Source organism: Ursus arctos, unplaced genomic scaffold (genome assembly GCF_023065955.2).
Source record: "Ursus arctos isolate Adak ecotype North America unplaced genomic scaffold, UrsArc2.0 scaffold_11, whole genome shotgun sequence".
NCBI lineage: Eukaryota > Metazoa > Chordata > Mammalia > Carnivora > Ursidae > Ursus > Ursus arctos.
In genome coordinates, this window is record NW_026622775.1 from 72,033,834 (window position 1) to 72,060,082 (window position 26,249).

General features: G+C 36.6%; 1 protein-coding gene across 1 annotated transcript; it reads right to left on the reverse strand.

The window, feature by feature from the left end:
• Nucleotides 1-1,632: 1,632 nt before the first annotated feature.
• ATP6V1B2 (ATPase H+ transporting V1 subunit B2) lies at nucleotides 1,633-26,145 on the reverse strand. The gene is made up of 14 exons (XM_026519068.4): nucleotides 25,964-26,145; nucleotides 19,634-19,689; nucleotides 14,442-14,540; nucleotides 13,592-13,685; nucleotides 13,385-13,462; nucleotides 12,781-12,920; nucleotides 12,317-12,418; nucleotides 11,878-11,975; nucleotides 11,094-11,217; nucleotides 9,335-9,485; nucleotides 7,521-7,603; nucleotides 6,188-6,292; nucleotides 4,967-5,096; nucleotides 1,633-3,067 (listed from the first exon to the last, which is right to left on the reverse strand). Exons 1-14 carry the CDS (start codon nucleotides 26,097-26,099, stop codon nucleotides 2,928-2,930), a joined length of 1,536 nt encoding a protein of 511 aa, XP_026374853.1. The 5' UTR covers nucleotides 26,100-26,145; the 3' UTR covers nucleotides 1,633-2,927.
• Between the last annotated feature and the right edge of the window lie 104 nt (nucleotides 26,146-26,249).

Consider the following 26,249-nt stretch of genomic DNA (forward strand, 5'->3'; position numbering starts at 1 on the left):
CCCCAGGCTTCTAACAAAGGGAACCAGACAGCTGGAGGTGTCATTTATTTGTGTCTCCAGCCTCAGATACAGCCACGGGCAGAGAGTCTTCTCTTCCTTCCCCAGGAACTGTGGCAGACCGATCAGAGACAGATTGCCCCGGTATCTGAAAACACTTAGTTTTCCAGGCAGGTTTTGCCACTCTTGCTGAGAACACAAAGCTCTGGGACTGATGAGTCACTGAGAGAGATTTCTCACTGTGTCTCAACATCATCTGCTCACTGTTGCCACTGCAGGACTTTATAGAGGAGGGGGCAGCTAAGGACACCACACGGTTCACTTAAGCACTAGGCAGGTGTTCACCCCAACTTGATAAAAGGGTTTAGAATAAAACTACAGTTGGTAGCTGAGTAAGGCACGTAACTTTCATTTTAAAAACCCGTTTCCTTGTACTTAACTTTTTCCCAAAAAATCATTTTTCCCTTCAGAATTGCTTTGCCAAATTTTTCTTGTAGTCTACAAATGGCATAGTTTAGTCTGGAGAACTATTTTCTGTTGTTTATAGATTAAGCTAACTTTCCCTCAGTAGGGTTAACAATTAGAAAATCTTAAAAGCACACAATGCTTTGTTGACCTCAGAAATCTGAAAATAAAACCGCTCAGTGAGATATTTATTACATTGGTCTGAAAACATTTTTTCACTTACATGAAATCTCACAAACTGAAGTGACAGTCAATTGTAAGCAATAAATGTTTACTGAGTCATTTAGTTAGCCTGACCTTTGAAGATAATTTTTCTCTTCCCAGGTATTTTTAAGCTGACTGAAATATTTCCTTTTTTAAATGATGCAATCACAGAAAGAGTCCATGTTAAAACCTCACTTTAACTGGTCCTTCAGTTAGGTCTTATCGCTGGTACAAAAAGGCATATAATAAAAGTTTATTAATAAAAGCAGCCTGCTATGAGTGCCTACCACGGATCGGGCGCTGTCTAGTTAGAAAAAGAGTACTAGTACTAGACACTGTCTAGTACACAAAATCTCTGGTACTTCTAACCTTAAAAGGAACCTAGGCAAACAGACTCAAATTTGTTAAAAGACTAAACAGGGTCCTACAGTTACTGGCAGAACCAGAACTAGAACACAGGTCTACCTAGTTCTTCCCTGATGGAGCCTCTTCCTCTTCATCTCCTAAAAGTTGCCTTGAATTGAGAGAAATGGAAGGTCTCCACGATGCCACACCCTGGTCCTTAACCAGCATGTTTTCTTTATATTCTGGACATTTAAGATTTTATTTAAAGCAAGTTTTGGCTTGTTTCAATATGTATTTCATTTTCTATTTATCATCCTCTATCATTCATTGCGGATTGGTTTGAAACAACGCCATACAACACTTGTAGTAACTCTCAAGCTTGGATCAAAATACAGTATGTTGGAGATCTATTACTGTGGAAAGTGCTTGAAAGGGTAGAAAGGGTAGTCTGAAGACAGAGGATATAAAAATTGAGCCATGTCCCTATAACACGGGGCGGCTGGTTCACAACAGTGGTTATGATGTTCAAAACTTGTAAATCAAAGACATGCATTATTATATATTATAGAGCCACTTGATACTGCTTTTCTGATTAGAAGATACACAGTCACTTTAGGTAACTTCCATTTAATTTAACATTTATTTTCATTTTATATCCAGATGTCACATTTTCTACATTAAAATATAATCATGCTGACTCCCCCCACCCGCTATACCCTCAGAGAAAAAAGTGAAGAACTTTACACAACTGGAAAGATGGAATGCACAGAGAAGTTGCCATTGCACCAAGTAACAAAGAACACGAAGAGACCGAACAGTAGACATGGCAGAAGTGCATAGAAGACAGCTCAGGACTCACAGCAAGAAGAAGCGGCAATTAAAAGGAGAGAGCTTTTAAATGCTATCACTTGTGCCACAAGATTACCCCAAAAAGGCAGAGATGGGTCAGAAAACAGGATCAAATAGGGGATCTTCCAAAGGCTGCTCTCTAACAGAGTTTAAAATATCCATACACAGAAGAGCTTTCTCCTCCCCACCTTGCCCTCAGCATCTGGCAAACACTTGAGAAACTTAAACCACTGTTAGCATGTCAGAATGTAGAATGGACGTGGGTTTTTCTTTCTTCTTTTATTGTACTCCAACTCTTTCCAAGCAACAGTTCTATTAGTTATTTTAATTATGATTCCTCTGCAGGGAAACCCAGTAAGGATCATTAAGACAAGGCATCTCACTAGTATCAGATCAATGCCAGCTGTGCAAAAGCTGCAGGATTCTGTGTTACTCAGAGGGACGGAGAACAGTAAGACACAGGAGTCCCGGAGTCGTAAGGACTAAAGAGAAAAAGGAAACTCCTTTTCTAGTCATTAAATAGGAAAGAGCAGGTGGACAGTAAAAACCATCTGCTTAGAGCAGCTGCACAGACCTACGGGCACAGCAACAATCCAAAAACAAATGCTCAGGGAAGAGGCCCTCGGCTCTTCAGAAAGGAGGCTTCTTTTAGACCTGATCCTGGCTCTAAATTGGAGATCAAAGCATTATTACTTCAGACAGTGATACTCTTGAGGGGACTGAGAGGTAAGGTCAAGGAGATCCATATAATGAAGACATTATTAGGCAACTAACTACACCACTATGTACAAATACACACATCTGTAGGAAAACTTCACCTCCATCCCTGCAGCTACTTTAAAAAGAGCACTGATGATCCAGGTTTTCAGAACAGGGGATATTTTAAAGTCTGTCAGAAGTTTAAAACATTGCAACACTGGCACAATATGTTACCTATTTTTTGTTTTTAATTACAGGGAAACAAGGTAAACTCCAACACAAAGATGGGGGAACAGGGGAGTGCAAAAGGAATAAAGAAAACAGAACCAGTATTTCAAAAGTGTATCGAGCCAGCGATGAAAGAGCAGCTAATGCTTCGCAGAGTCTCGAGGGTAAAATTCACTCAGGGTGCTCTGAGGGATCCTCTTCAACATTTCTTTGGGGAAGATTCGGAGCAGTTGCCAGCCAATGTCCAAAGTCTCATAAACAGTGCGGTTTTCATAAGGACCTTAGACAAAATTGAAATTGAATGAATAAAGGCAAACTACTTCCAACTTATCAGTGTTATTATTTATTCCACTATATGACAACTGTGAGCGTCAAGTATTACCAAAAAAAAAAAAAAAAAAAAAAAAGTGACAAAGCAGTTAGGTCTCCTAACACTGGATGCAACCAAATGTGTAAGTGAGGGTACAAGAGAGTAAGTACCATTAGGAATCAGAGAAAAGGGAGAGGCCTGCAGACTAGAGGCAGTGGGCAATCTAGCACGTGTGGGACAACTCTGTGGACAACTGGGTAGGATCTAAATACCTGGAGCAATGCAAACTAGAACCAGTGTTTTGTCTATGGATTATTGAGAAAGGCAGTTTTTCCAGGAACAGAGGATGAATGTGAGGGAGGGTAGTACAGACACTTAGAAAACCTTAAATGTCAACTGAACACCTTGAATAGGTCGGCTGTTTTCGAAGTTGTTATTAATTATTTTTAGTAGTAGAGTCATTCTTATCCTGCAAATAAATTCCATTTCTTAACTAAGGAATCAGAGTGGCTGGAGTTCTTGGTTCTTTTCTCCACCAGAGAATTTCATTTTTTATTTCTTTAAGGTATTATGGTTCTGCAGTAAAAAAAAAATTATACATATTTTGGGGGGGTTTAATGTTAATAAGAAATGCATCAAATAAATAGGAGAGTGTAGTGTGCATGATGCATTATTCCAAAGTTAACACATCCGTGTTGAGTACCCCTGAGGTCAGAAGTAGTGGCAAGGAAGAGACCAATCAAAACAGTTTGAAAATTGTACATGTGCCTATGGAATGAAAACCATTACAGCCTTTTTACTAGAGGGACAATCAAAATTAGTAATAAATTTATTCTGGCAACTATCAGAGGGATATAGGGAGTCAGGAAAAGTAATGAAAAAGCTGGCACTAATGACCAGGATGATGGGACAAGGGTTTGGATTAGGCCTTAAGACTCAAAGATGGTCAGAAATCAGTAGCTTTCCACATCATCCAAGAACTTGTGCAGATATACAATCTCTGGCCCCATCCAGTCCTACAGAATCTGCAATTTACCAAGATCTCCAGTTGATTCAAAAGCATATTAAAATTTGAGAAACACTGAACTAAGATACTATAATAGAAATGAAACCAGAATAGGATATTTTAAATAAGAACAACAGAAATTATTACATATTTGTTTACTGGAGAATAAATTTATAAAGTTACGAATAATACCCAATTACTGAGCTTGGCAATACTCATGCAAGAGGTAGACAAACTGAAAAGGGAACTTCTAGGCAGGTAGTCAGCTTAAAAAAAAAAACTTTGGGTTCTGACCATGCTGAGCCTGAGATGGCAGCATAAACAAAGGTATCCTCCTAGTTAGCAGTGTGGGATTAGAGCTTCAGAAAGAGGATACGGATCACACATAGCAATTTAGTTAACAGCAAAGGAAAAAAGTCAAAGCTGGGGAGGAAGGGGGAAGCACAAAAAGAACAGGGAGCTAGGCCTTTGATAACATAAACAATGAAGGAGCACAAAGATACAAAATCAGAAAAGGAGATGAAAATCGGTGAATTACAAAAGCCCCAAACTCCCAAAACATGAGGAGATCACTGCAGAGAGGTGAGGAGGAAGGAGAACCAGCAATGGAGGCGGCAGAGCAGAAAACCAAGCATAAGGAAGGAAAAAATTCAGATGGGAGCTAAATGGATAATGCACTTGAAGGCAGAGAGGAAGATGCCAGACGGCTAAGTGCAAAAGACATGACAGGAACTTGAAAGAACCTCTTCTCTAATCAGAAGGAAAATCATGTAGAGATCAATGCAAATTCTCTCAAAATGGGAAAGATGTCTTCAAAACTATGTATGAGCTTGTTTATGTTTGTAAGAAAATACTCATCTTACCCTGAGCAATGAAGTTCCTCTCAAACTTCTGCAGAAATTCCAAGTAAAGAAGATCATCTGAGGTTAGGGCTTCTTCTCCAACAACAGCTTTCATGGCTTGTACATCCTTACCAATGGCATAACATGCATACTGAAGAGAAAAAAAATATTTATATGAATACAGATTTTATAAATGTTAAAAGTAATCTGGGCTATAAATTGAGTATTTCTGTAGCTATCTTCATAAGAGACCACAGAAGAAATTTCATACTATTTACAAATACAATTCACATGAAGTTAATATGTAAGTATCAGAAAGATTTTATTATAAAGCAGTCTTATTGAGAAAGAGTCTTCAGGCATGCAGTCCGCAGACACTAACACTCCAGAAAATACACTTCCTTAATACATCAATGAGCTTACATTTTATAGAGCAAGTCAAAGTCAGAACTCATACCACAGAGAAATCCATCTCGAAGTTCAAGTAAATATTTGTGGTATGAGTAGGTTTACCATTTCTACTTTAAGGTCAAAGGTATTCTTATTTGTGCTTGGTGTACAATCTCATACAACTACAGAAACCAAGGATTATGGGGCGCCTGGGTGGCTCAGTCGGTTAAGTGTCTGCCTTCGGCTCAGGTCATGATCCCAAGGTCCTGGGATCGAGCCCCGCATCGGGCTCCCTGCTCAGCGGGGAACCTGCTTTCCCCCTCCCTCTGGCCCTTCCTGCTGCTTGTACTCTCTCGCTCTCCCTGTCAAATAAATAAAACCTAAAAACAAAACAAAACAAAAAAACAGCTACAGAAACCCAGGATTTCATAGAGTATATAAAGCTGTACCCCTTAGTGTTCTGATGACTGCTTAATTTCTTAAGTAAGAAATTAGAGTATCTTTTTAGGAATATTCTGTAATTATTACGGTTACTAATAAAAACCTAAAATGGCCTTATAGCTGGCTTATTTGTTTGTTTTTAATTTAGAAACTATCTTGTATAGCATTAGATGTGGGTTTCAAGCATATGATTTTTAATCTTGGTTATCAGCATCTATCCTTATAAAAAGAGAAGACTGTCTGCTTCCAATGCATGATTGTATCTTCCATATGTAACCTATACTAAAATTCTACTTGGATGGGGGATAAGTACAGTGATATGGGAGAAAGACAAGAGGTGTAACAGCAGAAAGAATGGACCAAGAAAGGTGTTCATTTCTTTAAACACCATCCTTAAGAGGATATACATACCAGCTGGTTCGATACATCGGCGTGATCCTTTCTGGTCATACCTTCTCCAATAGCAGACTTCATTAACCGTGATAATGAGGGCAGCACATTAATAGGTGGGTAAATCTTGCATAGAACATGAGGGAAAAAATATTATTTAAGTACAAAATTCAAGATTTACCAGTAGTAAAGAAGCATTTTGAAACTCACTCTCCCTTAAATTACATTAAACTTCTATTTATTTCTTAAAGGAGTTATAATATCTTCTCCTAGTTAGAAAATGAAGTGAGACTTTATGGCACAGTATTTCTCTTGAGAATCAAACTCAGAAAGTGAACTCTACAAAAAACAGTACAAGGTGATACTGAAAAACTAGATTTTCAACATTTGCCTATAGTATCAAATCTAAATAGCCTCTAAGCTCTGACTGATATAATCACATACCAAATAAAAAATTTAACAGTAAGTAATTTCACCTAAAAGTTGATATTAGAAGCCAGCATCTGTTACGGAACCATCAATCTTTTTTTGATTATTCCAGTCATTTAAAAAAAATGGTATCTTGTCATTTAAGGACATGGATGGGCCTTGAGGGGATTATGCTACGTGACATAAGTCAGACAGAAAAAGATAAATACTATTATAATCTCACTTCTATGTGGAACCTAAAAAACCAAAAACCTATGAGCTTATGGATAGAGAGAGTAGACTGGTGCCTGCCTGAGACAGGGATGGGCAAAATGGGTGAAGGGGGTCAAAATGTACAAACTTCCAGTTACAAAATGAATTAAGTCATAAAGATGTAATCCAGAGCATGGTCACTATAATATAATACTGTACTGCATATTTGAAAGTGGCTAGGTGAGTGGACTTAGAAGTTCTCATCACAAGGGAAAAGTATTTATTTTTTAATTATATGTATTGATGGATGTTAACTGGACTTACGGTGATCATTTTGCAATATATATCAGTATAAATCATTACTTTGTATACATAAAGCTAATATAATGTAATGTCAATTATACATTAGTAAAAGAATAGAAAAAATATATTTTTGTATTAATAATAAGATTAGTAGAGATTATGGAATAGAATACCCCCCAAAATTCTTTGAGACCAATGACTCCATTTTAAGGCACAATAAAGAAATGTGGAAACTTAAATCTTAATCCTGGCACTCTTATGCACAACAGGATCTTGGTACACAGAGATGACAATCATATAACCAAATGAAAAACAAGTTGATATTTTCTAACAAAATAATTCCTAAGAGCAAAGTCAAAGTCACTAATCACTGAAGAGTAACTGAAGAGTAGACTTGTAAGCTTTAGAGCATTGCTTAAATGTCAAATACCTGTCTATTGTGCAGCTGTCTGTCCACGTAGATCTGCCCCTCTGTAATATATCCAGTCAAGTCAGGGATGGGGTGAGTGATATCTACCAGAGCAAGAGGTCTGACATTAGTTAAAGTGTCCACATCATATAAACAAATCACAGGAAGTCAGTGTACCTTACCTATAGCATTATATAAAACAGTGCTCTTTAAAGTGATTTTCTGTGATGACAGAAAAGTTCTGTATCTGTGCTGTCCAATACGGTAGCCAACAGCCAAATGTGGCTTGAAATCGAGTACTTGAAATGTGGCTACTGTAAGTGAAAAACTTTATTTCAAGTTTTATCTAATTTTAATGAACTTTAGAATTTAAATAGCCAAATGCGATTATCATACTGGATGGTTTTATTTACTGAGTTGCAGCACAGTTAGACATGCATTGGCACATGAGGTAAATAAGCTGCATTCAGAAAAAGTACTGTTTTTCCTAGTTTTTTCTCCCCAAAATAAATAAAACTCCATTTTAAACACGAAGTTCCCTGGAAGAGGTTTGCCAATTTAACATATACTGAGAGAACATTCTTAGTTCATAAGGTATTCAGATGGATACACACCATTTCAACATGGAAAATATAGTAATGATAAGCAAAACACCACTACGCAGCCAGCACCAAGACAGTTCGACAAAGCAAGACATTTCTAAGTTGGTTAAATTACATAAAGTTTATAGGTACTTTCTTTGAACAAATAAATCGTTTTCATGTCAGAGACAGTACAGTGTGAATTATGAATTCAGACTGCCCGGGTTCTAAAACTATCACTTCTTAACCTCAATAGATTACTTTACCTCCCTGTGCCTCAGAATACAGCATTTACCTCAAAGCTGCTGTGAGGATCAGATATTTATAAAGCACTGAAAGCTACTGCTCAATTATAGTGCGTTATTACTGTTTCTGAAAATACCCTGTAAAAGTACTTTTTAAACACAGATTAGGACCAAAAAGCAGTAATAGAAGAGGACTACTGACTTGTTTCACCCCCGAGCATACACTCAAACAGGTACTGCACTATGTACTGTCATATGCAAAGTCAAACAGTCACCTTTAAGCAGCCTCTGGTGATCACTCTGCCCTCAAAGTCTTATGGCATTTAAACTATTTGCGTTCTTCATTTGGCACTTAAGCTACCTCAACTTATTGGTGGATGTACATAAAAAATACCCAACTCAATCCAAAAGATAGAGTAACTTACATTAGAGAGTGAATTTAAAAAAAAAGAATTTCTTTATATCTAGATCAGTGTCCCACAAATAGCAGACACTCAGTAGTAACCTAATAAATGAAAACTGAAAATTCTAATTACAAAGAAAATTGTTTTTCTTCTTCTACAAAAGGATGATTATTATGGGCAGTTTACAAATGAAAAATTTCATTTAGATACAAATCACCTAGTTAAGGTAAACTCTTAAAGGATAAACCCTCAAAAGAATTTCAATTCCAAAAGAAATGACATAGGGGGAGAAAGGCAAACCAAGAAACAGACTCTTAACTACAGAGAAGAAACTGAGGGCTGCTGGAAGGGAGGTGGGTGGGTGGATGGGTGAAATAGGGGATAAGGATTGGAATGCACTTGTGATGAGCACCAGGTATTGTGTGTAAGTGATGAATCACTAAATTCTACACCTGAAAATAATATTACACTGTATGTTAATTAGCTGGAATTTAAGTAAAAACTTGGAGGAAAAAAAAAAGAATTTCAACTCAAAAAGGGAAATGTTCTCAGAATCAAGTCCTTATATGATTACATCTGCTATAATCCAAAGACCAAAAACTTACCATCATTAGGCATGGTGAGAATAGGGATTTGAGTAATGGAGCCATTTCTACCTTCCACTCGACCAGCACGTTCATATATTGTGGCTAAATCTGTATACATGTAACCTGGGAAACCTCGTCGACCAGGAACCTCTTCCCTGGCTGCTGAAACCTGACAGCAAGTCAAGGAGTAGGATGTCACATACCAGAATATGAAAAGCAAAGCTTAGAATACGTTTGTTTGAACATACCCAATTACAAAGTTGGAAGTATCATCTTTTACTTTTAAATACTATCTCTGGAAGATGATTTAAAAATCTAGCAACACAAGGTCAGATTATTCTGCAAAAAAATGTTGACAATTGGGGACCAAAAGTTTTTGCTACAATTATATCACCATAATGCAAATCTTCAATTAGCTCACTAGAAAAAAAAATGTGCTTGCAATTTTATAAATCAAAGGAAGTTATTTTTAAAACCAAGAGAACATTCTTAGTTCACAAGATCTATTTCATGCCATGGATCTTGCCATCTTTATGTAAGTGAATGCTAAAAAGGTCAAAAGGGAAGGAAATACATCCCAGGAATCATTTGATGAAGTTTACATATTTAATTTAATCCTCACAACAATCCTATGAGGAAGGTAATGTTGTCAACCCCAATTTACGGTTGGGATCAAAGGTCAGTTAAATAATTTCCCAAGATCACAGTGCCAGGAGTCCATTCACTGTACAAAATAAGAATAGTTATAGTCTTTCTCTTGGAGATATGCACATTAAAATATAGCTGTAATATTAATCTATGACCACCAAGAACCCTAGAGCATTAAGCCCAACTTTTAGGTGCTACTTTGGCACCTCCAAAAGAGTATGCTGTAGCAGTGTTATTCAAAGTGTGGTCTGCAGACCAGCTTTTGTTAATGTGCAATGAGATAACACAGAAAGTACGATAAGCATTTAAAAACTCTAACGGCAATCTGACAGATTAATTTTATGTCTGTTGACTCTAGTGAAAAAAGAAAAATCCCAGGCTTGTAAGTTGTGTATCTTCTTTAAAATATGCACTTTTCTAATAACTCAGTTTAATTGTACTTCAGAAAATTACTGGTCTGTGATGGACGGGAAAAAAAGTTCTTCACTGAAAAAGCACTGCAGCAGAGTGAGGTATGGTGATGGATCTTAGGGACTTTTAAGAAGCTAGATATTTATATAGTATGTCTCTTCAGAAGTCATTTTTCCCCTTTTTACATGTTTAAAAGAGTAACTTACTCAAAATTTCAGTAACTTGTATTAGAATGAACACTCCAAACTTCTGGGTGGTAACTGCTAGGACCTTAACACTGTTCCTAAATAAACACCAAGTTTTCTGAAGGAAAAGTTTCTAAAAAGGGTGCTGTCAGAGTATGCTCTTCATATATTTAAATACTAACATTACTAAAAACGAAATTCTAAAGGTTAAAAATTGACAATCTGGACAAAGACAGAACATCCTGGGAGAGTAACTGAATAAAGAGCTCGCATCATTTGCTGCCTTTTAGAATCAAGTCTCAAATGCATACAGATGTGACGGTATGATAACTAGGCTAATAATTTAAATCTCATCCTATAATCATTTCAACGAGGTTGACAGAAAAAGAAGTTGCGTTTTTCTTTTTGATTAATTAAGGTACTCTACTAATATATGAGTGATGAAGCTTAAAAAACATGATTAAAGAAAAACAAAAAACTTGTACAGAGACACAATAACTCTGAAAAGTAACCCATTTTGAGAAAAAAGTTACCTCTCGAAGTGCTTCAGCATAAGAACTCATATCTGTTAGGATAACCAATACATGTTTCTCACATTGATAGGCCAGAAATTCAGCTGTAGTTAGAGCCAAGCGAGGAGTGATAATTCGCTCAATACTGAAATGGAACATTAAGTCCTTTGTTACTCCAATGAAAAGGCCAAAGACAAAATAACAATAATTCTGGAAATTACAGACTCCCTTCAAAAGTTTTAAATAAATTGAGGAAAGTTATTTGTTTTAAGTAAATAAATAAGTTTATTTTAATAAACAAAAAAGCAATTATTACTTTAGAAGTTAAGTAAGCATTATGTATCTTCATAATAAGAACTACTTAATGCTGTAAAGTTAGATTATTTTAGAAATGGGCCCACAACTTCTCAGAACTATATTTCTCTCAAAATTGAGTGAGAGAGAAGGAGGGAGGGAAGAAACAGGGGAGCGGCTAGACTTCTCAGGTAAGAGGAAAAGATCATTTGCTGAGTATGGTCTGGGTACTAGGTCATTTATACGTATTACTTCATTTAAAATGCACAACAACAGCATGAGACAAGTATTATTTGTTATATTTTCTCAAAGAGAAAACTGAACTTCAGACCCTATGTGATTTGCCCAAAGCCAAATAACCAGCAAGAAGTACAGCTGAATTTAATTAAACACAGCTCTCCCATTCCTAGCCTCATGTTGCTTTCACTGTAACATTTTACTTCCCTTGTCTTAGGTAACATTTTTTATCTGAAGCCTGAGTGGACAGAAAGAAATAGCTCTATTTACTTACGTTGGGTCATTAGCCAAGTTCAAAAAGAGGCAGACATTGTCCATTGAGCCATTTTCCTCAAAGTCAGATTTGAAGAACCGGGCAGTTTCCATGTTTACCTAAATAGCAATGACTTCATCAGTGCTGGGAGAAGAAAAATTCTCAGTATTTCTGATGGAGGCTAATCTATGGATCTACACTGTTCCTTCTTTTGAAGTCAAGTACCCACAAAATTTCACAAAAGCCAACAGAGTAAACAGCTTGCTTTGGGCATAAAGAAAATTATTCTTAAATTTTGCAGTCAAATGTTAAATTTTAATCCTGAGTTTACCTAAAAATGCCAAGTTGCAACTTCTCTGCCTAGAGATAAATCCAATGACGTATGTGTTGTTTTCTACATTGTTCTAATAAAATAAACAATCTTTTATGTCATACCAAAACAGAAAAAAATTATACTTACACCCATAGCAGCAAATACAATTGCAAAATTTTCCTCACTGTAGTCCACTACATCTTTGGATTTCTTTACCAGACCAGCTTGGCGACAGATTTGAGCTGCAATCTGATGAGAAGTACAAAAGAACTAAGTTGAAATTTAAAATAACACTTCTACAACAAGTTTTATCCTAAACTTTTTGGAATTGCAATTATATAAATGAAATGATGTTCTAAAGGACTTTACCCAAAAAGCTACTTTGTACTTTTTGTAAAGATTTGTAAGAATAAGCAGGAAGATGAATATCCAGTATGGAAAAAGATTCAGTGTAGTCAGATTATATTAACAATAACAATGAGTATTGTTGAAATGGGTATTGGGTACAAGTAAGTATTGTTGAAAACCTTCTATTTGGCTTCTTATTAACACTGAAGCATTTAGAAATTCTCCCTTGTTAAATTTCACACCAAACAGATCCTAGCTCTCACCTCATTGTGTGGTAAGCCAGCAGCAGAGAAGATTGGAATTTTCTGCCCCCGAGCAATACTGTTCATGCCATCTATGGCCGAAATGCCAGTTTGAATCATCTCCTCTGGATAGATTCGACACTGAGGATTGATTGGCTGGCCTAATGCATTTCCAAAAGAGAAAATTTTAAGACATTAAGACTATAACATATAAGCCATTCTTTCTTCTCTTAGAAAATCAGTTATTTTTTAAAATCTGAAACTGTTTAAGAAACTTTCCCATTAGTCTTTTGTAGGCTCACAAAATATATGGTAGGAGAACAAGTTCCTAAAATGAAATAAAACTATAGAAAATAAGAGAAAAATCCTAATTTAGAAGCCATTTATATTTCAAAGCTATTTACATTTCAGATATACCACAGTGATATTTTATAATATCTTAAAATCTTTTACATAAAATTTTAAGAGGATTTCTAGAAAACATAAATTTATTAAATAATAAAGCAATAAATATGGACCGCATTGGTTATCTACTTAAAGTATCACAAAAATCACTCTCTATTTGACAAAGATACAAAACAGAGGCTATTTTCTTCAAAACACAGAAACCCATTTATCATCCTACCCATAATGTCAAGGAAATCTTCAGCCAGTACAACAGGACCTCTGTCGATGGGTTTTCCTGATCCATTGAAGACCCGACCTGTGAAACAGTAACAAGATAGTACAGAGTGGACTAGGACTCAAACTGTCGTAATTTTAAAGGAAGACTCCATGGAAGTATGTTTAAAAGAAAACAGATCTCTGCTCAGAATGCATAACATCCATTTACCAAGCATATCCTCGGACACTGGTGTTCGGAGAATATCCCCAGTAAACTCACAGGACGTTTTCTTGGCATCTATACCTGATGTCCCTTCAAATACCTAGTGAGAAAGAGAAGGATTCAGAAGGGCAAAAGGAATTTAGATCATAAGTACTTAAGTATTATTTCTGTCTGTTCAACAGCCCATATAAAGTAGAATACATAAATGCATACTATTTTCAATATAACTAACAAAGAATTGTCCATGGTGATGACCCAAACTCTAGTCCAACTCCATCAAGCTAAGAATGTTTTTTACATTTTTAAAGGGCTTAAAAATAAATAAATAAATAATAAATAAAGGGTTAAAAAAAAAAGAAAGGAAGAAGAAGAATATGCACCAGAGACCTTAGATGGCCCACAAGACCTAAAAAATTTACTATCTAGCCCTTTAGAGAAATCTTGCTGACACTTGCTCTAGATTACTTTTCAGGGGAACACGTTATTTGAGAAAACTGGCCATTTCCCATAATTGGTAACATTAAAAACCAGGTATTACAGGAGACAATTTAAAGAAACAGACTCGTATCTTGTTTTGGTTTCATCCTATAAGTTATAAATTCTGCCTTTCATCTCTCTTCTTCCATGTGATCATCTGCTTTGTTTAAAAAAAAAAAGCCATTTACCAGTGTCAGTGGAGCTAACTGGGCTAGAATGGATATAGCAGGCTAACATTTGGCAAGACACAAGAAAAAATTTTTTCTCCCCGCAACCAGTAATCAATCTCTAAAGACAGACTTACTCAATGATCTCTGGAAAAGAAGAGGTGTTCCTTATGTTTTTGTTCAACTGGCTAGGTTTTGAAAGTGATGCTTACCTGCACCACTGCTTTGGAACCACTAACTTCTAGAACTTGCCCACTTCTCTTCGTGCCATCTGGTAATGTCAAGTGGACAATCTCAGCATATCTGGGAAACTATACCAGAAAAAATACAGGATCAATAACCAATATTTAAAAGCTCCCCAAATTACTCTATATGCTCTATCTCTATCATAGCATGTATGCATGTAAATCTCCCCACCTCCCCAAACCATACAGGTATATACTGAGAGTTTGTAACATCCTCAGGTAGTTTACATCCTTTAAACACTTACACTGGCGCATATAATTTGGTAAACACAGTATAAGGTACAGAGAAAGGTCTTAAATCCATAAAACGGCAGCAATTAATTTTTTCTCCTGTGTATAGGTTTTAAACTGAGACTAAAGAAAGGCACAAAACTTACAATAACCACATTCCCACTACTCAGAACTGATGTATGCTTCTGGGCTGTGTGTGTACTCACCTGTATGCTTTGTGGGGAAGGGGATAAAATGCCAATTAAAAATACAGTAATCACTATTATAATAAGATAAATGCACCCCCCAAGTTCTCTTAACCAAGTATATATTCCTCTTTCACTTTTAGTATTTTAAAATGCAGGTTTCCAAAAATAGATTTTAGTGTTTTATTTACATAAATACTAAATATATTATCCTGCAACTTTTCATTTTCTTCACTTGACCTTATGTTTTAGACCTGTTATGGTAATATTTACCTCATTTTATCAAAATAATCTATTGAAAAGAACATCACTACTCTGAGTAATGTGAAGGAAAATATCACTCAGTTAAAATATGGTGCACCACTGATTGTAAAACTCTTGATTATGAAGATGGTAACATGGTGAATAAATGGACATCTTAGAATTAATGTTAAAATAAAACAAATGTAGTTAAAATGAAATGACACATTTTACTCCATAGTTCTCTAACAATGGGAGTTCAAAGCTGTTCCAAATGTATACTATGAGAAACATGCTACAAGAGCACTCTTGCACGCAGCTCCTCAGGCCAAGTGTGTTTTCCCTAAGGTAGCTGGTTACCAAGTGGTGGGCTACATACAGGCTGTGCCCATTCTGTAAATTTCCAAATTACTCTGCAAAGGAATTGTATTAATTTACAATCGCCCTAGCCATCTTTTCCCTACAGCTATGCCAATCTTACAGTACTGAATTTTTGCCATTTTGATAAAAATTAGCATCTTTCAAACTTACATTTTCCTAATACTAAACAACTTTTCATGTTCACTGACAATTCAGACTTTATTATCTACGACTGGCTTATATCTCTTCTTCACTTTTAAAATGGATCTGCTTTTTCTTTAACATGTAGGAGCTTAAAAATTCTGGATATTAACCCTTTTGTAAATATGCACTTCCACTCTGTATCTTGCCTTTTAATTTTGTTTATGGTATCTTTTCATACAGATGTTTCAAAACTTAAGTAATAAAATAACTTGCCCTCCTTTATGATTTGTGCCTTTTTTATCTTGTTTAGGAAAACCTTCTAATTTAAATTCATACAAATGGTTTTCGATTTTGTCTTCTAATAGGTTCTTCAGGTTTAGACCTTTAATCCAATTGGCTTTGTTCGTGGTATGCAATTTTATTTTTCTCATTTTCATTCTTTTTCATATAGAATGCCAACTACCCCAGTAATATTTACTAACCAGCACAACATGCCCTCTATTGAGTTGTAATGCTGCTTTTATCATTTACCAACTCAAATATCCAGCATGACAAGAATTGGTTTCAGGATGCTTAATTTTGCTCCACTGATATAATTGCTTACACCTGCACCAAATCTTTAATCTTAATTACTCCATCTCTAACGGATTCTGTTGCCTGGGTGGAATCAATATATTCACCACTCAGAGTCTTTTTATTCACAAACATGGAATCTCCATTTATTTTAAGTCTTCCTTTATGTCTTTCAACAAAGTTTTATTTCTGATTTCTGTAGACTGATTCTTGTATCCAGCAACTCTGTGTTACATCATTGTTTCTAATAGTTTGCCCACTGAATGACTTGGTTTTAGTTACTTGTATCACCAAGAAATGATGACAGCTGTGCCTTCTCACTTTATACCCTTATTTCTTTTTTCCCACAGCACTGGTTAGGTTCTAAGTACAAAGATGGGTGGTGGTGGTAACAACCAGGCATCCTCATCTTGTTTCTGATTTAAATGAGAATGTTACCAGAGTCGCTTCTTAACTATGCTATTTGCTATAGGTTATGGTGGATATCTTTTAAGAGGTTAAAAGTTTGTTCTACTCTCTATTGCCAAGAGACCTTTCTTTTCTTTTCTTTTTAAGAAATGAGTAACTTTGGGGAGCCTGGGTAGCTCAGTCGTTAAGCGTCTGCCTTCGGCTCAGGGTGTGATCCTGGCATTCTGGGATCAAGCCCCACATCAGGCTCGTCCACTGGGAGCCTGCTTCTTCCTCTCCCACTCCCCCTGCTTGTGTTCCCTCTCTTGCTGGCTCTCTGTGTCAAATAAATAAACAAAATCTTAAAAAAAAAAAAAAAGAAAGAAATGAGTAACTTTATCAATTACTATTTCTTTATTTATCAAGAAGGCCATAAGCTCTTTCTAGTTTAATCCATAAATGAGCTGAATTAAGCTAAGTTACTGACATATTTCCTAACATCAAATCATCTTTGTAATACTGGGATAAATTCTACTTTGTCATAATTCTATTGATTTTTTTACATAATTATTTTTGCTAATCTCCAATACATGAGTGTACTTTTATTAAGAATTTTGGAATCTGTACTTATAAGTGAGGATAACTGTCTTTCTTCTTTTCTAGTACTACTGGTTTAGAAATTAAAAATATGCCAATTCCAGGAATGCCTGGGTGCCTCAGTTAAGCGCCTGCCTTCGGCTCAGGTCATGATCCCGGGGTCCTGGGATCAGAGTCCCGCGTCAGACTTCTTGCTCAGCGGGGAGTCTGCTTCTCCCTCTGCCTGCCACTTTCCCTTCTTGTGCTCACTCTCGTTCTCTGACAAATAAATAAAATCTTAAAAAAAAAAAACCCTGCCAATTTCATAACATGAATTGAGTAACAGTCTCCACTTTCTACTCTGACAGTTTATCTGTTCCTTGACCGTTTAAGTTAAAAAGCCACACTAAATCTGGTGTTATAAAACCATTCCTACAACTACATATAATTTATTTACCAGTTTTTTCCTCAGCTGGAGCTCTACTCCAGGCAAACATTCAATGAAACTTTTTGAACATGCTTAAAGTTACTTCCTCAAAGATGTTTTCTCAAGTCCCTCTCCTTACTGGCCCTCATAGCACCCCACACTTAGCCTTCATAACACTTACTAATTACGTATGTGTTTATCTGCATCATATTTGCTTCTCTACTACCTGGTGCTGCACTGGGGTGGACCCATTGTTCACCATCGTATCCTCCGTTCTGAGCTCAGTGCTTACCATAATTGAAACGTGAATATTTTGGGGGCACCTGGGTGGCTCAGTCGGTTAAATGTTGACTTCAGCTCAGATCATGATCTCAGGGTCCTGGAATTGAGCCCTGTGTTGGGCTCTGTTTGTCCCTCACCCTCTGCCCTTCCCCCTGCTCATGCTCTCTCTCCCTCTTCTCTCTCAAATAAATAAATAAAATCTTTATTAAAAAAAAAATGCAAATATTTTTGTTTTCAATAACATATTTACTAACAAAAAAGTTTCATGTTTTTAAAATATGAGCCAAAAATATTATCTAATAAAGATTATAGAAAAAAAAAGTATTAAAAAAAAAGTGTCCTTGGGGCGCCTGGGTGGCGCAGTCGTTAAGTGTCTGCCTTTGGCTCAGGGCGTGATCCTGGAGTCCTGGGATCGAGCCCCACATCAGGCTCCTCTGCTGGGAGCCTGCTTCTTCCTCTCCCACTCCCCCTGCCTGTGTTCCCTCTCTCGCTGGCTGTCTCTCTGTCAAATAAATAAATAAAATCTTTAAAAAAAAAAATAAAATAAAATAAAATTAAAAAAAAATAAAAAAAAAATTAAAAAAAAAGTGTCCTATCTTTTCCTCAAAAATAGAAGTGTAGATTCCACTCTTTCACAAAACATTAATGGGCACCTGCCTAAACCTTGTACAAACTGAGTGCACTATATTGAGACTGTGAATCAAATTGTAGATTAGTATGAGACTGTGGCCCGGAGGTAAATGTTTAATCCTGAGGTTAATTTGTATAGGTACCTTGTCATGCATAAAAATATAATCTAAGTGATAAAACTGAAGAGACAATCCATTTTGCTCTTTCTTTTATGAAATGTTTTTTATTTTCTGCTTCCAGAGGAGTCGCATGCCAAACATATTTCATATTTCCATCACTTTTCTCAACAAATAATTGTGTACCTTTCCCCCTAAACCCCCCCAACACCAACCACTATATAATTACTGTTCTAGAGAGCATACTATATAAATTATTTTCTCTGAAGATATTTTGATCAGAGAGCTCAGGTAGGAGGCTTTCCCTAGGGTATTCAATTACGGTCTATATTCTATGTCACTTTTTGTATGATAACAGGTATGTGTTTATAATTCTTATGTATAGGTGTGGCTAAAAAACCAATATATAACTAAAGATCCTTACAACAAACTGAGTAAAAATTGTTCTTTGCTTTAGGGTTTTAATCACTGTTGAGATAATCTGTTCTTGTTTGTTAGCTGAATACCAGGGTCAGGGCCTCAAAGATAAAAGTAACTTTGTTTATTCACTCAAAGACCTAAGGTATTTGAGTGAAAAAGACAAAAAAGAAAAAAAAAGACAAATACTATTAACAAATAATTATAACACATGGCAATCTATGATAAGAGCCATAAGACACCATAAGATCGTATAGCTTATACGATAACCTATAGGTTATAAAATACACTCATATCTTATTGTTTTCCCTCAGTAAGCCTATGAGGTAGGATTCACCAAAAAAAAAAAAAAAAAAATTTTTTTTTTTCTTTTTTAATTTTGCAGATGAGGTATTCTAACAGAATCCATAGTAGATCCACTACTGGAATCCAGTGTTCTGACTTTTGATTTAAAACTCGTCTCCTATATAGCACTGACATTCAGACCAAAGAGTGGGTGAAAAATCATAACATAAAATGTAAAGTGTACTGAACAGGACTCAATGCCACGTTTTTACATAAATGGTTAAATGATGATCCCAGTGGTATTACCTTAACATGATCTAAGATCACTAGTGGACCATTGACTCCTGATACTGTCTTGTACGCTAGAAAGAAACATAGAAGAATCAGCTTTAGTCGAACAGGACAACAACCTATAATTATCTCTGTAGTATTACCAAAAAGGTCCTCTCTCTATGGCACCTATTATACTATGAAGCACTCAAACAGTCGCAAAATTTTTTTAACTGAATTTATAAAATAAACCTGTGCCTGTACAACTTTTCATAATCCACCTTCATCCAACCAAAAACATTTTGCATCATTATTTATTTTTTTTTAACATTTTGCATTCTTACTGTAAGTCACTTTAAGGACCCAGGATACAAAAACAAGGCACAGAGGAGCAGAGTTCTTTCAAGAGTTCCCAGTTTTATATGGAGAAAGGGGAAGAGTTAAGGACTGTAACAGATGTGTACAGAGGGTTTGTGGGAGCAGAGGAAAAACCTAGCAGTAGTTCTTACCTAGAAGAGAAAAGGAAATGCTTTAAAGAGGTGGCACTTAGCAAAGTAGATAAGGGAAAGGAAAGCCTCATCTTTAAACACAAGTGACAAAACTCGCAAAGGAAATCTGAGAAAATGTCATCTGTGAGGTAAAAAGCCATGATTAAATGATGTCATAAAAACTATAGGGAAAAGAGCTTTAGGAAGAGGGGAGTGGGCAATGGAACGAAAGGCCAGAGGTCAAATAAGAGCCTTAAAAAAAAAGTCAAATATTACCATCAGTTTAGAGGCTTCTATTTTCTACTGGAAATTATTCTCTAGGAATAAACTACCAGTCCATAAGGCAGTACTCAAATCCTTCATTTTACAAAGGAGGTAGCTATCCTACAAGCCTACCACACCTACAAACATGTCAAATGTATTGGTAATTAGGTATAAAACAGAATGCTCAGGAGACAGTAATTCTAACAATGTCAGAATTAACTAAATTTCATAATCACAACAACTGAAAAAAAATAAATGAAGAAAACTTACTACAAGGCATTGAATACGTTGTGAGAAACTGTCAACTAATTGAGAATTTTTCACTTGCTTGATTTCTTGTCTTGGGACAGATATTTCTGGCACAAATGTAGACTCCCAAGAATGAGGAAACCATTTAATATATCTAGTCTGTCCACTCAAGGGGCTTAAGAACTTAAAAACAATTTTTTCAGCCAAGAAGCAAGTGTCCTGGTACAAATGCTGCGAGCAGAAAAGCACTATCAGGGGCACTTACTTGTCATTCATACTCATAGGACATTTAAACCTGATACCAAATATTTGCCTGAATATCTGTAATCATAATTACCTCAACAGAGGCTCCCAAATGACTTTGTTAACTTTAGATAATAAAAGGCAAGCCACAAATTAAAAAAGTTAAGTTACTTGAATGGTTGATAATATAAAAAAATTAATAATTGTTCCCTTTACAGAAAAATCTCAGCTGCCACACTCACTTTTATGAAAATCTTCCCATTGTATGAAAATAAACTAATACTCTTAAAAATAATTACCCCAAAAAATTTGTCCTCATTTTTAGTGTGTTCGAACATTCAACTTTTCAATGACTTTCTAAAATTGCTACGTGGAAATGCAGGGGGAGCTACATTTAAAACATGTTTTCTTCGAACCCAGTTTTTAAAAATATAGAAACAACATCTCAAAACCTTCACTTAAAACAGGGACAGGAGTAGGGTGTGGGCTGTTGAGGTTGGGGAGAGGCTCTAGTTTTAAGATTTAGAAGCAACTGTTCTGAATAAAATGCAATCAACAAAATCCTTCAGGTTCTGAAAATTCTCTCTACTTTTTCCAGCATGATTTTCACCTCCTTTATTTTAACCTCTACAATAAAGTTGCTTCAGAATCTCATGTTTAAATTCAAGCTCATCTAAAATTATGAAGTGTTGCCAGTCACAAGCAAAAGCATGACCAAGAAAAAGAAACACTAGTCATTGTTTTTGCTGGAAACAGTGAATCAAGCTGACTTCTATTAAGATTCTACTTCATCAAAAGCAGTCTCTAAATTTGCAACAATGTACATAGGCTTTAACAAGCCTATAAATAACCATTCAAATTAACTGATTAATAACACCACCACCAACATACATTTAATAAGTACTTGTCAGGAATTCTCACTTAATCTCCATAACAAATCTATGAGTTAACTAATATTCCAAGTTTTAGAAGAGAAAAATGACACTCAGAAATCAAGTAACTTGCCCAAGGATCTGAATTTATATAGTCTGGCTCCAAAGTCACTTGTTCTTTTAACTCTGTACTGTAGCTCAAATTCCAAAACTGAACTCGTTGTTTTTTGTGGTCTGGTACACTCTTGTAATTATCTGCAAGGCTTACGTAGCTATACTACTCAAAATAATTTCACGCGTCTGCAACTTTAGTTATGAAAAAGTAAGCTATTTTTACTATTTAATGCACCGACAGTATTTCCCTTGTGTCTACATTTTGTCACTACTGCTAAACAATCTTTCTCTAATGGGAGTATAGCCACTGGAAGAGTTTTTAAGCAGAAAAGGGAGAATCTAATGGAGATGCTTACTTCAGCAGTTTCCCCTCACTGAAAAACACCAAAAAATGCAAGGAGACTACTTCAGATACAAATCAGAACTTAAGCAACATGCTTGATTTAAATTAAACTGACATATAAAAACTGAACTAATAAATGTTATAACCCAAACCCAAATAAAAATATCACCAAACTCTACATTTGGAAAGTTTTTCACACTTAACACAGAACGTCTTCAGACAGGTTACCTCATTTCAGGTTCACAAAATGCTGGGAGGTAGGCAAGGCTGATATACTCACTCTACACTTAAAGAAACTAAGGCTCTGAGAAATCTGTTACTAAAGGGGAGAACCAGACTTAGAACTGGTTTTTTGTTTGTTTGGCTCCCCCCCTAATTCTAAGGTTGGTATTCTATGACCATATAATATTTCTGAACTTAGTCTCCAACATAACTAAAAAATATAGATGACACAGTTTCTCACATCTGGATTATAAACAGGTACTAGAAGACAGTTTATATAGCAACTACAGCTCTTTTCTATGGTAATAAAATTATTTTAAAAAATACAAGCAGAGAAAATGATATCAAACACTATTTAACTCTAAACAGTATTTATCCAGCCTTCCTCACCATTATCATTAACAGCCCAAAGCAGAGAGAACAGTTTCGAGTAAGGCGGCCAAAGACATTAAGCTGCTCTTCTAAAAAGTCAAAACCTATTCACAAGTTATACAAACATTTCTATTTACCAAAATAATGAACACTCTTCTTATGAAAATTTCCAAATAAATAAGAAGTTAGGTCCACAGAGGATATCCAGAACTTCCTAGAACACTGACAAATGTTTACGTTACATGGTGAACACATTTTACAACCAAAATGTTACATCTTTGATTCTGAACTGTCAATCAGGCAATAAATATTTATGGAGTAATATTTCAAAACCAAAATCTACAAAGGTTTTAAGAAGCACATGTTTTGTCAGATGACATCCTCTTCCTCCTGCAGGATATGAGATTGTTCAACACTAGTAACACCACTTAATGATTGTGAAATTTTCAAAGAGAAAATTAAGACAGTAATTGCACAATAAGAGATCCAGTGCTCTAGCCTCCACCTTATTAGCAAAACAAAAACCCCAGCAATCATCTTCTATTGTGCAAGAATAGTAGAGACCCACACCCTAACAGGTGGGCAATGAGGGAGAGGTTCTAGAAAAAGTAGGCCTATGATTCCTTCACCTAACTTTTCATTGAGGCTACCTCTGCTTTATGAAATAAGAAACTTAAGGTTAGTTCTGATCTAAGGTCTCAAGAACAATGGAGATTATCTAATTCAAAATGTTCAGTGTCTAAAAGTTCAATATGTATTACTGACCTTTGCTTCAACTTTTAACAACAATTAAGTTTTCTTTCCTTGTGAATTTAGAAATTCAACTAAAGTGCTCAAGATTACTTTAAGGCTCCATATCTCATTTTCCATTTCTTGTTAACAGACCCAACATCGTGAAGTTGTTTTAAAACAGGATCCAATTTGTAGAGTGGTACTGCCATTATCAGTCCCATTCCTTCATTCAAAAGCACATATTAAATAACTATAGTACATGCCACCTAAGACTGTATAATCAATCTTTAGAAAAATTAAGAGGTTAATCAGTATTTATTCAGAAGCAATTAAAACTGTGGGGCTAGAATCAAGAATGTGGCAATATAAGCAAAGGAGGACATTCAAATTTAGTTAGCTGTAAGTCTAAGTACAGTATCATTTATGCTTTTTAGAATAACCCAGATACAGAAAAGCAACTCAACCAAGTGCCCCAACTCCCTACTCTGATTCCAGCCACATTAAAAATCTATTAAACTATTAGAACAAGGGGTTTAAATGCAACTTATAAAACAATTACAAGACACCTTCTATGTGTCAAGCACTGTGCTAGGCACTGAGGATACAAAAAGGATTCCTGAGGTTCAGTTTTAAGCATTATATTGCAACAACTTTGTCAGGAGGAATCTCATCTGGAATTCTTTAGCCATTGGCTAAGCACACAAAGAATACTGAAAAAGCATACTCATCTCCCTTAAGGGTTAACAATCATGGAATACTCTTGAAACCATTTTATTATTTCAGTTGATATTCTTCAAATTGACATAGAATGAATAATTATATGGAAACTGATTATCACACCCTTATAATCTTTTCCTAGAAGCACCACTAACGTCTACCTATCTACCCAAAGAAAAGCAAAGCATGCAAATGCAATTCATAAAAAAGAATGTGAATTGTTAGGTATAAATTTATTGTCAAAATCTATGTAAGAATGCAACATCTGTTAATTTCCTGGGAACATCCACTTCAGCTTATATAAACCTCCAATAGGCATTCTCAGATAATTCATATAATTCCCATTGTAAAGAGCACATCTCAGCAAACCATGGAATCAACTGTGTTTTCCTTCTTCCTCATACTGCAGTGCTGTCATATGACCTAGTGACAGATCAGGATAGGATTAGTCAGACTGGAGGGCGGCTAGACTGAAACCCTTCATCTGAAATTCTTTTTAACCAATGAGCCACCCACAAACAGGCATTCTGGCAACTAACCAGGGCAAACATAGACTCACCACCTGAGGAAACATCAGCTTTCCCAAGTTTTAAAAAGAGTCTATTTCCAGGGCTCATCCCCAATTCCAAAGGAAGCTGTGAAGAGATCTGGTTCTACACAATTGTATTGTTTAGTAATAAAAACATTTATTTTTGGAACTACTGGGTAGTCCACTTAAAGCCTCACTTATTAAGGCAGGTTTGTTGTTGTTGTTGTTTTTTAATAATCACAACACTTAAACATGCATATGATATATTTTGCACATAATACTATATAACATGGGCAAAGCTGCTTGGCTTCCCCAAGATAGCTTTGCACTTAATTGTGTTACATTTAACTCGTCAGTAAATGAAGACAATGGTAAAAAAGGACCAGCGAGAATTAAACGGAATTTTAGAGGCGCCTGCTGGCTCAGTCTGTTGAGCAGGCGACTCTTGATCTCAGGGTCTGAGTTCAAGCCTCGTGTTGGGCTCCACTCTGGGCGTGGAGCCTACTTAAAAAATAAAAATAAAAATAAAAAAAGAAAGAGAATTTTAGTTTCTGCTCTGCCAATAATTGTTTAAAGTCTGGCAAGTCCTGTCCCTCCCAGAACCTTCAGTTTCCCACTGTAAAATGATAGGGTTAGACTTGATGACCTGCAGGGTACTTTGCAGCTTTAGCTTCTCTGATATCACGGTGTCCTCCTGTGGAGCAGCCCCTCCACAGAACATCCCCCTCTGGCTGCGGGCCTGACCTCCATCAACGAAAGGACAGACCACGTCAGCGATGGCACTACATAGTCTCCCACGGCAGGAACTCCTGACCAGCCCTGAATATCTACACTGGTGGGAGGAGATGGGAAGGGGCGTCCCTTCGACCCGTACATACCCAATTGAAGTCAGGGAATGATTAAGACTGAAGAGAAAAGAAGCAAGAACCCCAGTAGGCTCCAGTCTAGGGAAGTTGAAGAGGGCGGGGCAACAGCCAGGAGCCCACCAACCCCAGGAGAAAGTTCTCGTCAATGTTCTCGCCCTCCGCCCACCTGTGTTTCGAAAACATCACGTACACTCAAATCTCCTTTTAGGGACAGACTAATGAGTAAGAGTAGGTGGGATGAAAGAGGGAAAAATACCACCACCGCCCCCCCTCCCCCCTCCCCCCGTTTAAGCAGGTGAATGGAGGCAAAAGACTGAGGAGCAAGACAGAATTCGTCTTGTTCTCTGATACTCACTGAGGCGAGGCTGGGAAAGGTAGTTCCGGCTAACTGCCAGCGCTTGCTCCCGAGATCCTACCACAGGCCCACTGGTGGGCACTGGTAGCTCGGGTGCGGCCCCATTCACGATACCCCGCATCGCCCGCAGCGCCATCTTGTCTCCTCTGTCCCGACTGGCCCCGCAGTCGCGCCGCGCAGGCGCAGATATAGCAGGGGTGGTCTGTGCTCCCGGCTCCGCCCACGCGCGCTGCGGAGCCCGGGCCTCGCCCCTCCCCCTTCGCAGCTCCCCTCCGGCAGCCTCGTG

Coding starts and splice junctions, on each gene's coding strand:
- ATP6V1B2 (XM_026519068.4), bottom strand. CDS start 26,099: ATGGCGCTGCGGGCGATGCGGGGTATCGTGAATGGGGCCGCACCCGAG. Junction 12,921..13,384: donor AGATTTCCTTGACATTATGG/GTAGGATGATAA, acceptor GAAATGCATTAG/GCCAGCCAATCAATCCTCAG. Junction 9,486..11,093: donor ATGCTGAAGCACTTCGAGAG/GTAACTTTTTTC, acceptor ACTTGCTGTCAG/GTTTCAGCAGCCAGGGAAGA.